This window comes from Triticum urartu, chromosome 5A, assembly GCF_056163025.1.
Source record: "Triticum urartu cultivar PI428250 chromosome 5A, HENAU_Tu73, whole genome shotgun sequence".
In the NCBI taxonomy this organism is placed as follows: domain Eukaryota; kingdom Viridiplantae; phylum Streptophyta; class Magnoliopsida; order Poales; family Poaceae; genus Triticum; species Triticum urartu.
In genome coordinates, this window is record NC_141877.1 from 643,428,560 (window position 1) to 643,441,108 (window position 12,549).

The window sequence follows — 12,549 nt, forward strand, 5'->3', positions numbered from 1 at the left end:
ATTCTGTCAATTGCTCAACAGTAATTCGTTCACTCACCGTAAAATACTTATGCTCTTGAGAGAAGCCACTAGTGAAACCTATGGCCCCCGGGTCTATCTTCATCATATTAATCTTCTAATAGTTAGTTATTTCCTTTGCTTTTTACTTTGCCTTTATTTTACTTTGCATCTTTATCACAAAAATACCGAAAATATTATCTTATCATATCTATCAGATCTCACTCTCGTAAGTGACCGTGAAGGGATTGACAACCCCTTATCGCGTTGGTTGCGAGGAGTTATTTGTTTTGTGCAGGTACTAGGGACGCGCGCGCAACCTCCTACTGGATTGATACCTTGGTTCTCAAAAACTGAGGGAAATACTTACACTACTTTGCTGCATCACCCTTTCCTCTTCAAGGGAAAACCAACGCAGTGCTCAAGAGGTAGCAGGCCCCTACCTCCCTCCCAATGCCGTCCCTCGACCTCCGCCGATCCTCTCAACCCTGTCAGCCTCTGCCTGCAGAAAGTAAGCTTGGTGGATTGATTTGTGGTTGGTGGCTTTTCATAATTTGATGATGGATAATGTTGATGGAGTTACTGCTAGATGATTAGCTGGCTGAGAAAGAGAGAGGGAGAGAGGGAGGGAAGGAGAGAGAGAGTGGGAGGAAAGGGCAGAGAGAGAGCTTACAACTAGAAAGTGAAGTTTAAGAGCTTTCAAGTTGGTGACCAATGTGGAAGTTAATTCTATCAATTAGTTAAAGGATAACCAAGTTTAGGAAGACGTCTGCGAGTTGGGAAGGTCCTTTCAAGGAGTAATTTTAACATGCTCCCTCTTACCCCCCCCCCCCCTCTTTTCACATGGGAGGTAAGAAGGTAAGAGGTAATAAAACCCACTACTTCATGCAATCAACGGCTCAGATCTATTTTACACTCTTAACTCTCATGTGAAATGGGGAGGTAAGAGGGAGCATGTTAAAAAATCTCCCTTTAAGGATTGTGGAGTGGTTCATGAGAATTCATGTTTGGTGGAATACATAAATGGGACTTTGCTACATTGGGCTGTTAATGGCAGATATTTGAATGAAGTACCTTTTGATACTTCAAGGAATGAGAGCATGAACATGGGTAGGATGGTTAGCATCGAGTTTAGTAGGACCCGTTGTCCTCCATAGGACATCAAATGTCCTTCTCAACAACTGAACTTCTTTTCAAATTATGTCCTCATTACACTTTCAGTCTTTACTTGTAAGATTTATCAAGTGAATGGGTACTCTAAGATAACAAAATGTAAGTTTAGCCACTTCACATCCAAAAGGTAATTCGTAAACATGTTCTTCCTCTTTGGTTCAACCAAAGCAAAAGAGGTCACTCTTGTGGATGTTTATTTCAAGCCCCGGCAATTTCTCAAAGAGACAAAGGAATGGTTTCATATTAACTTCCTTAGCCAAATCATGCTCCATCACAATGATAGTACCATGAGTATATTGGAGATTTGACACCCCCCATCAACTAAATGCACGATGAGATCTTGTACCTCACAATTTTCCTTAGCCCTTGCTATGAGGATTGCCGGCAGATTGGCAACAATATTCAAGAGAATTGGTGACATAGGTCACCTTATAGTAACCCCTTTTGGGTTTGAAAATAGTATCTATCTTGTCACTGACCTTCATCCCGGCACTACCACCTTGAACAAATGTCTTCACAAGATTCCTCTAGGCAGGATCAAAACACCCTCATACGTAGAGCTCCTTGTAAGAAAGGTCATTTTCTTATGATTTCATGAAGGACAACCACTCCCTTCGGGATGTTTTGGATTGGAATGAAAGTCGTCTCGGTATGCCACACAACAGTGTGTGTTATCGCACCTTGGGAGGCCACAATTGCTCAATACACATTGCATCCTCTTTCTTAGGAAGCAAATTATTGTTCAAAAGTTTAACTTAAATAGTTGAAACTCCCCGCTCATTAAATTTTCAAACAACGACATTGTGTCACATTTTATAATGCTCCAACATTTCTAATAAAATTCGTCTGAAAAACCATATGGTCCAAGAGCTTCAATACTTTTCATTTGTGAGGTGGCCTCAAACATCTATTTTCTTCGTAAAAGGCGATGCCGACGCCATATTGTACATACAAAGTTGTACACCGGTGCGACAAACAACTTCTTATAATAATTAGAAACATATGATTTGAGATTACCCACAATGGTTTGCTCATTGTTCTCAAGTTGAACAATTTCCATTTTACACTATGTACCATTCATGATCAAATGGAAGAACTTCATGTTGTTATCTCCCTTCCTCGCATGTCGCTTTAATGTCTAAAACATCAATGGACGATAATAATATTTCTTTTTCTTTTTTTATTAGCACCACAAGCATTCTTGATTATTAAAAAACTATTTTTACCCTGAAGTTTGACAAACACAGAACAATTTCTTAAGTTAATTCATTAGATTTACTGCTAACCATTGCAGGCTTAGTTCATTGCAGGCTTAGTTGCAAACTGTCATGTTAAACAAAGAGACTGGCGTCTAGGTTCGTAGTAGAGTCAATTACACTGGTGATGCTACAACTTGGCGTAAACGGTCACTTTGGTGCTAGAAGTTGTGGTGTACATCGAAGTGGTGTAAAAACTCGGCATCGACATACAAATACGGTGCTTACTTCGGAGTCGGTGCTGACAGACGTGTGGGGCCGGTTGTCAGCCACAAAACCAGAGAGAAGGGACGTGTGGCCTGATTTTTGGAAAAACACCCTCGAAATATTATTTTCTTTAAAAAAGTTACCAGCAGGTCTCGAACACACCACCTCACCAACGCAAAGCACCAGGCTAACCACTCCACCAATTGCAATCTCGCCGCCCAATTTGGATAACGACCTTCTGTGTATTTGACCTCGGCGCAGGAGGAGGCAGATCTTACGGTCCGTTTTGCACCTGTTAGTTTTTTAAATTTTTCTGTAGAAAGTGTATAAATTATAATCTCAGTAATAAAAATAACGCATGGATATTTGTGTTTATAAATATTGTACATGAAACAAAATAAATTATTTTAAAACATTGTTCACATATTATTTTAAAACATTGTTCAGATAGTAAAGGAACAGATGTTAATCGTATTTTAAAACATTGTTCATGAAACAGATGTTAATATTTGTGTTTATAAATATTGTACATGAAACAGAATAAATTATTTTAAAACATTGTTCACATATTAGGTAAAAATACGATTAACATCTGTTCCTTTAATTTTTTTTTTGTAAAACGTAATTAACTAAAAACAATTAATTACGTTTTACAGAATGGGCGCACTATCTGCGGCCCATATAAGCTCCGCATGCGGCCCGAGTTAATATGTAGAATGTTATTATCTGTATTGAATACGAATGTGATGTCGTGTTGGTTAGCCAAATTGTTTAAAGTTGTTGGTCTTGGATTCGATACCGGGCAGTCTCACTTTTAGTGTAGTTTAATTTTCACTCTCTTCTGAGTGGCGGGACCCACTGGTCATACAGGTGAAAAAATGCCATGTCAACAGGGCCTCTTTGTGAAAATATATATCTCGAAGGTGTTTTTCAATAAATTAGGCCATACTTTCCTTCTCCCTAGTCGAGTCGCTGACAGCGGGCCCCATGGTCCTAGTCAGTACTCATTCCGTATACAAACAAGATAAGCACTGTATTTGCACGTCAATGCCAAATTTTGCACCACTTTAATGTACACCGAAACTTCCAGCATCAAAGTGATCGTTTATGTTAAGTTGTAGCACCACTAATGTAATTGACTCTTTTAGTACTATGCACAACTGAATTTACAGCTAACCATTACTCTGCTTCAAGTTTTACATACTTGCTCTCTGCACGACTTGCATCTGGCTAGTATAGCAGATGGACGTAAGGGGACATGCAATGCTGGTCCTGCCACGGGCTGCGCAGCTGCGTCAGGAACGGGTCATTTAGCCAGTCGAACACTCCGTGGCTGCTCGCCGCCGGGAGCTGCAGGCTGGGCAGGTCCACAACACCCTGGCTCGCCGCCGGTAGCTGTAGGCTGGACATGTTCGACATCCCATGGTTCGCCGCCGGTAGCTGGAGGCCGCAGGGTGGGTTCACGGCCGGAAGCTGAAGATGGAAGGGGGCGTTCGCCGCTTGCGACAGAGACGACGTCGACGCGACAGTGGCCGTGGCGACGTCTGCTTCCTCCTTGGCCACCCTGGGCGCGTCGTGGCTGCTGCTGTTGCCGGATAGTGCCACCGACGACGACGAGGAGGAGGAGGAGGAGGGGATCAGGAAGTTGTCCTGGACGTCGTCGGACTGCGACAGGTAGAAGTCGCCGGCTGCCGGGACCGGGCACGCTCTGGTCGCGCCACTGTAGCCGTACCCACCGTTGCCGCCGGACCTCTGCTTCATCTCCTCCATCTGAAAGGCTCTTTGCTCGAGCTCCTTGAGCGGCGTTGCCTTCCGGTACACCTTGCACAGCACCGTGTCCTCCTGGGGCGGCGGCGCGCCGTTGTCGGGGAGGCGGTACTCATTCATGACCCAGTCCGTCTTTGTGCCCCGGGGAGCGCGGCCCTGGTAGAAGACAAGTGTCTTCTTGAGGCCGATGACACGCTTGGGGTCGCCGGTGCTCCGGATGGCCCTGTCGGAGCCCGTGGCCTTCCAGAACCCCCGCTCCGTCGTCCTGTTCGGCCGCCCGCCGCTCCCCGCCTTCCGGTCACGCGGCACGAAGAAGTACCACTCCCTCTCCCCGATCTTTGCCATCCCTGCAAATCCATACACACACCTCATCAGCTCGCTGCTCAGACATGCATGCATCGATCAAACGATCACTACGACGATGTTCTTGTATATGTACGTACCAGGAAGATCCCAGGGATCGTGGCGGTAGATGTTGAGGGTGCCGATGATGTCGAAGTGGAGCTTCTTGCCGAGGGCGACGCGGGAGAGGTAGAAGCCGAGGAGCTCCTCCTCCGTGGGGTGGAACCGGAAGCCCGGGAGGTCCTGATCGACCTCCATGGTCGACGACGCCACTGCTGCCATTGCCATTGCTTGCTGCTGCTCCAAGTGCTCGATCGTCGCTGTGCTTGTCTTGCTGCTGCACTGGCTGGAAGCTGGATGATGGAGGTGGTGGTGGCCCGGGTAGCTTATATAGAGCTTACAGTGATGTCAAGCTACGCCTACGCGGTTTCCTGCAGAAAAGGCGGTCGCAGTTTCTTGGCACTGGAGAAAGCGACCGGTGCTCTAGCTCGGTACGCAAGATCGAATAGATATGTGCCGGCTTTACTTGGCAATAAATTAATCTCTGTCTTTTGGAGACTTAATTTTAATTTGGTGAGTGTAGACTTGTGAAGTCACACATATTGACTCCTTTTCGTCACCCTTTTTCGGCTTAGACATTTAGAGTCTGTTCTGGGGCATATATTTATCTTGTGCTACTCTCCATTTTGGAAAACCTGATGGCTAAGACTGTGAGGAAAATATAAATATTTGCAGGTAGCTAGGATTGTTTCTGGCAACGTTGCAATGGCAGTAATTTCTTTAGTGCACTTTCACTCGTTTACCTTGCGTCTGCTGATCTCTCGTTCAACAGCTTTGGGTCTGTTCAAACGATTGATGCTTTATTGCAATAACGGAAATTTTATCCTTTCACCGAACCACCGTGCCTTCACCGTACCTAAGAAATCAAGTTTCTCCTGCTATATTATTATATGCAAAACCAGTCTGATTCTCTGCCCAATTTTGCATGGCTAGATATTACAATGCATCAGTGTATATAAGAATTTACTAGTTCATCGAAGATCTTTAAAAAAGTAAAAAGAAAGTCTATTTAATCCCTAAACTATTGTGCTTGGTCCGACTTGAACCGAAAACTATAAAATGACGTGCATTAAACCTTTAACTTCCAAAGAAACCATATACCTAGTGTTGGACAGTTTTGCCAATAAAAAACCTAATTATGATAGTAAGTAATTTATTTTTCTAGGCCTTGCAAAAAAAGTTTGACAAAGAATTCATGTTATATGGGATGCTAGGAGATGACAATCCATGAAAATTCGTCCAAAACAGACTGTTATTTCATGTACAAAAATAACAACGGAACTTGGTTTGTTTTCGTGTGGAACATACATAGGTGATCATATTAACTGATGTTCTTTCGGAATAACTTTATAGCATTCTTCGCACTGGTAAATTGTATCAGATTTCTAGAACCTCAGAACAGAAAATCACCTAACCGTAGCCTGTTCGTTTTAAGTGGATTTGCACCTTATTAGAAGTTTTAGCACCATGGTAAAGGCGTGCACTTATTAGTTGATGCTAAATTGAAACATGCAAAACAAATTCAAAAATTTTGAGAACTTATATTCCACTTTAAAAATGGCAATATGACACCGCCTTTCATGGCTCAAATTAGAGTAGCTACCACAGGTTAAGGTTTTCAACTACTTCTTTCCAACGAATGCAATGTATATATGATTAATAGTCCAAACTCCAAACACATACTTATAAAAGGCAGCATTGGTCCTCAGTTCTCTTCCCCTGACTAATTTTCTACTGTATGGATCACTCAATCAAAAGCTGAGGATTTGGGTGTTGGAATTATTGGTTCAAACCATTTATAACTTTGCAAAATTCCTATTTAATCCCAGAGGTCGCGTCGTCCATTCATCCATGGCAAGGGGAGGGTGGAAAGCTTAGTCTCGTCCCGGTTATGGAGGGCATGTTGGGCCAACATATAAGGTTGGCTTATTCACACACCACGAAGAGCTTGAGAAGTGGACACATACACACGTGCTCCTCCTTCACCGCAGGCCTCGCGTGAGCCAGCCGAGTTAGTACCCACGACATGTTTACGTGTTGTCTTTGTTGTTGTCATGCGGAAGTTGAATGTTTTGCCTACAAGTGGAAGACGAATCTAAGCAGACACAGATTGTTTATCTTCCTCTTCCTAGTGGATCATTTTCAGCTCATCTACAAGAGATCAATCCTCTTTGTAGACGAAAACACGGCCATGCATGGCCACAACGCCTATCCGTCTTCCTCCCAGTTCTAGAGCTTTGCGCCGTCTACATCTTTCCGACTCCACTTCACGGCGTGCCCCGTGAAGTGGAGTAGCATGCTTGCGAAACACCGCTTCTTGTGATTCTGTATTGAGAGGAGTGATAAGATTTTTGGGAGCACTCCCACCTGACTACTGGATCTTTCTCCATCATGGCTGCAAATGGCTACTTCCCTGACGTCGACGATCTTTTTGGCGACATGGTTACCGACGTGAATGTCTCTTCTTTCACTGCTTTGTGTATGTGTTACTATCCCTTATGACCTGGAATGCTTCTGCACTTGTTGGACTACTACAATTGATCTGGACATGTTAGCGTTGCCATACATACCTGATTACATCTCTAGTATATGTAGTACTTTAATCGTTCGATCGTCGTATTTACTATATTCATCATGGTTTATCTACCGCATTTCTGATTTACTTAATGAAAATATGCTCACATATTCAATATTGGGTTTGGGGTGGATGGGGTTCGCACATCATTTTCGAGGAAATCCACAAGCAAATGAAAAGCAAGCCCCTTTTAACTTTGTTGTAATAATGTATTAGATAGGCTGCTTTCCTTATGAGGTGCACACAATTTTACTTTAAGCTAGCACAGCCGTCATGTAACACCGATTGCAGTTCTTTTTCCAGTATATTACAGATGATTATAATGGTACAATTAGGGGGCGTCTCCACGTCATCGTTCAGCATCTTGAGACATATGACTCGACTGCATGTCCGCATCAATGGAAAACTGGACCGGGATGTCGACCATTTCCGAATTTAAAAGGCGTCAGCATCAGGTCCATGCCGCTCACCCGTTTTGTTTTCTCTTCCGAGCTAGCGTATGTGTTGATATTTTGGGCGTAACCTTGTGTTTTTCTTGACTAACCTAGGGTGTGTTTGGTTGAAGATGCGGTATGGACGCGTTCGGACCGTTCAGTTTTTTTTTTGGATGAGGCCAATGAAAATTCATGTGTTTGGCTGTGGAAGTAGGATGAGTAATTTTTTTGGTATATGAGACCACGAGTAAGGAGGACCACAACATCCTCGCATGGCCATGCATGCAAAAGGTGACCATTTGATGAGAAAAGTCCACATTTCAGCCCTCAACTAACCACGGCGTTTGATTGTCAACCCTCAACTCTAAAACCGGTCGGATTTCAACCCTGAACTTGTCACACTGTCCACTTTACCCCCCTTGACTCGGTTTGAGGCTAGTCAAGTGGTTTTGACCCGGTCAAAGCTGACTGGGCAGCCCAGTCAGCATGCCACGCACACAGGTCCAACCTTATCCCCATCTCTCTCTCGTTTGTTCAGTCTCACCCCGATCCAAATCGACCTGCCGTCGCGTTGGTCGCCGCCGCCCGCAGCCACGACCTCCTCGTCGGCGACCGGTAACCGGGCGCGCCGCCACCGCCGCTTGGGACGCCGCCGCCCGGGACCAGCACCTCCACCGCTGCCTGGGACGCCGCCGCCCGCGGCCACCACCTCCACCGCGGCCTGGAACGCCGCCGGCCGTGGCCACCACCTCCACCTCCACCGCAGGTTTGCCCTCTCTTCCCTCCCTTCCTCCCTCTGTTTCCCTTAGATTTTAGTTGCTGCTGCTAACCCTAGCCGCCGGCGAGCTGCTGCTGCTAGCTTGGGCGAGTTGTTGGTGCTGCCACCGCCGGCAAGCTGCTAGCTTGGGCTAGCTGCTGCTGCTGGTCCTGCCCTTGCACCCCTTGTTAATAGTGATTTTCCCCCTCTGTCTGTTGCTGAAACCGTAGTAATGATTTCTTATTCTGTTTTCTCATCTCTTGTAGATTGAATGGATCCTCTGGATTTCTTTGTTGTGCGATTCCATTTCAATGGTGCATTTGTGCGTGAGGGTCAAAATTTGGAATATGTTGGAGGCAGCGAGGAAATTGCTCATGTTGAGCGGCGCAGTTTGTCCTTACGCACTCTCATTCTAAATCTGAAAGTGCATTACAGTGTCGCTTGACAAGGAGTAATCATGATGCTGCATTGGTTATATCCTAGAAAACAATTGTCTGATGGATTGATGGCATTAGTTGATGAAAATTCCGTGAAGTACATGCTCTCATATGAAACAGATGGAGGTGTAGTGGACATATATGTTGAGGACATTAGTAGTAATGAGTCAGAACAACAAAGTTATAGGGATGATGAAGTACCCGCGGGCGGTGATGAGAATTCAAAGCAAAGTTTTGGGGATGATGAAGTACCTGCTGGTGGTAAAGATGAATCAAATCAAAGTGATGTTGTTGATGGCAATGGTACCGATTCTTCATCCGATAGTGACTTTGTGTTATCGGATTGCTCAACATCCGATGATGAGGTGGAGGAGATTAGGCAGAAGTACAAGGATTTCAAGAGCAAGAGCAAGGGCAAGGGCAAGGACATCACTGCTATAGAGAAAGCCATTGCACCTCCGACAAAAAAAAAGATAGTAGCTGACTCAAGTTATGAAGATGATGAATCATATGATGAAGATAGTGATGGTCAGCTTGTTGTTCATGAGTCCGAGTTTCCAAAGTATTCGAGTCAGGCTGAGGTGAAGAAATTCAGTTTGGGAATGAAGTTTAGTGGAAAGAAACAGTTCAAAGAGGCAATAGTGGACTATGGTCTTAGGAAGAGGAAGGAAATAAAATTCATTAAGGATGAGGGTGACAGGGTGAGAGCAAAGTGCACTTGGCCAACTTGCAAATGGGTTTGTTTAGCGAGGAAGACTAGCAAGTTTGAAAGCTGGCAGATTACTTCTTTCATTGATGAGCACACATGCCCAAAGAGGAGAGACAACAAGTTGGTGACATGCACCAGAATAGCCAACAAGTTTGAGAATTTGATCAAGTCAAACACTGACTGGTCAGTCCAAAATTTGAAGGCCACGGTGCAGGAGGAGATGTTTGCTAATGTACACATATCGAAGATCAAGAGAGCTAAGGCAATTGTCTCAAAAAGGATTCAAGAGTCAAAATTGGGTGAATATAGCCAAGTCTTCGATTATCAGCTAGAGCTTCTTAGAAGCAATCCTGGTTCTACTTGCATAGTGAAGCTAAACCCTGACAATGAAGTTCCAACCTTTGACAAATTCTATATATGTTTTGATGCTTGTAAGAAAGGTTTTCTGGCTGGATGCAGAAAAGTCATAGGTTTGGATGGATGTTTCTTGAAGGGGAGAGGAGGAGAGGTGTTGAGTGCAATTGGAAGAGATGCAAACCATCAGATGTATCCGATAGCGTGGGCACTTGTAGACAAAGAGACCAATGAAACCTAGGATTGGTTTGTTAGCCTGTTGTGCTCAGACTTAAAACTTGGAGATGGATCGGACTATGTTATTATTTCTGATCAGCAGAAAGTAATTCTTTTTTAATCACATTTTATCATATTACATTGTGTTGTATGTTGTATGTTCTGACTCATGTTGTCGTTGCTTGTAGGGTATTCTCAAGGCTGTTGAAAATTGGCTACCAAGAGCAGAGCATAGGAATTGCGCAAGGCACTTGTATGCAAACTGGAGGAAGACCTACAGAGAGAAGGAATGGCAGAAGCTATTTTGGGCATGTGCAAAAGCTAGTTCTCCAATGCTTTTCAATCTTGCAAGAGCGAAGTTAGCACAAGAGACTGTTGAAGGGGCAAGGGATGTGATGAAAACTGACCCACACCATTGGAGCAGGGCTTGGTTCAGGTTGGGCTCTAATTGTGACTCGGTAGACAGCAACATTTGCGAGTCTTTTAATAAGTGGATCGTGGAGCCTCGCTGTTTGCCAGCAATCAGCATGTTTGAAGCCATTAGGGTGAAGGTAATGGCTAGGATAGAATATCAAAGAACCGAGTCGGACAAGTGGACTGGCACCATTTGTCCCACGGTACTTAGAAAACTGAAGAAAAGCATAAATGCCTCTGCCTATTGTCATGCTGTTTGGAATGGTGAAAATTTATATGAGGTGACTCATAGAGAACATAGGTTCCAAGTGAATCTAGAAGAGTGGACATGTAGTTGTAGATATTGGCAACTATCTGGTCTTCCATGCCCTCATGCTATATCATGCATTTTTTTCAAAACCAACAACATAGATGATTACATTGACAAGTGCTATAGCATAGAAGCATTCAAGAAAACTTATGCTTTTTGTCTTCAACCTGTGGAAGGCAGACCTGCATGGCCTGTGTCTGAGAGGCCAAGACCTAATCCACCAGGGGAGATTACGATGCCCGGTAGGAAGAAAAAGCAAAGGACCAGAGAGCAACAAGAGAAGCCAAGGTGTGCCACTAGGGTTTCTAAGAGAGGTACAAAGATAAGATGCAGCATGTGCAAGCTACATGGGCACAACAGGACATCATGCAAAGCAAGAAATGGCACAGGGAGTTCAAATACACCAACTCCTGAGCAAGGCCAAGGTCCTGCTAGAAGCAAAGCACCATCAGCTGCTTCCAAACAGCCTGCTGCAAGCCAAACTGCAACAAGTAGCCAAGCACCATGTGCTAGTCAAGGGCCAGATATGGTACACTATCCAGGAAATATGCATGAGCAAACCTGATTACACTATCATGTATATATAACTAACATTTGCCATGTTTCTTGTAGCCTTCACGCCAGAGCAGCACTAGGCAGAGCAAAAGGAAGGCCACTGAGGAAGTGGCTGCACCTAACCCAAAGAGAAGGGCGCCAACTGGAAGCAGCAGCAGGTCCAACAATTTCTCCGGAAATACAATTAATGTGCAAAGAAGCTCCAATGTCAATGTTAATGTATCTACCGGCAATTCTAGCGCTAGAGCTAGCAGCAGAGTTGTCAAGCACACAAAGAAGTATGCGGGGTTTCGAAGGCTGCTTGGATTTCAATCATGAATTAGCTAGCAACATCGCTGCTTGCCAGAAATGCATTATGTATTGTGTGAGACATCTATGTGTTGTGTGTGAGACCTCATCTATGTATTGTGTGTGAGACATCTATGTTTTCTATTTGAGACATCTATGTGTGTTTGCAATCATCTTTTCCGTATGATGACCAAATGCTACCAAATGGTACCAAAATGCTGCCCAAATTTTGAACCGAAAAAAAAGTGCCCAGAAAATTCTGAAATTTTTACACAACAACACTCATATGATGTTCAGATATCTGGGAAATTTTCAACTTAAATGGATTTATAGATTGAGAGAACCATCAATTTTTCAAATTCAGCCACTATTCAGTCAAAATTTTGAACCGAAAAAAAAGTGCCCAGAAAATTCTGAAATTTTTACACAACAACACTCATATGATGTTTAGATAGCTGGGAAATTTTCAACTTAAATGGATTTATAGATTGAGAGAACCATCAATTTTTCAAATTCAGCCACTATTCGGTCAAAATTTTGAACCGAAAAAAAAGTGCCCAGAAAATTCTGAAATTTTTACACAACAACACTCATATGATGTTTAGATACCTGGGAATTTTTCAACTTTAATGGATTTATAGATTGAGAGAATCATCCATTTTTTAGATTTACACGTGGCATGCTGACTGGGCTGCCCA

At 43.9% G+C, this 12,549-nt stretch overlaps 1 protein-coding gene and 1 pseudogene across 1 annotated transcript; one reads left to right on the plus strand and one right to left on the minus strand.

Annotated features, from left to right (window-relative positions):
- Positions 1–3,651: 3,651 nt before the first annotated feature.
- Positions 3,652–5,095, minus strand: LOC125528927 (NAC domain-containing protein 22). Its single transcript, XM_048693342.2, has 2 exons — positions 4,844–5,095; positions 3,652–4,747 (listed from the first exon to the last, which is right to left on the minus strand). Exons 1-2 carry the CDS (start codon positions 5,028–5,030, stop codon positions 3,864–3,866), a joined length of 1,071 nt encoding a protein of 356 aa, XP_048549299.2. The 5' UTR covers positions 5,031–5,095; the 3' UTR covers positions 3,652–3,863.
- Positions 5,096–8,839: 3,744 nt separating this feature from the next.
- Positions 8,840–11,881, plus strand: LOC147973689 (uncharacterized; annotated as a pseudogene).
- The last annotated feature ends 668 nt before the right edge of the window (positions 11,882–12,549 follow it).

Coding starts and splice junctions, on each gene's coding strand:
- LOC125528927 (XM_048693342.2), bottom strand. CDS start 5,030: ATGGCAATGGCAGCAGTGGCGTCGTCGACCATGGAGGTCGATCAGGAC. Junction 4,748..4,843: donor CGATCCCTGGGATCTTCCTG/GTACGTACATAT, acceptor ATGGATTTGCAG/GGATGGCAAAGATCGGGGAG.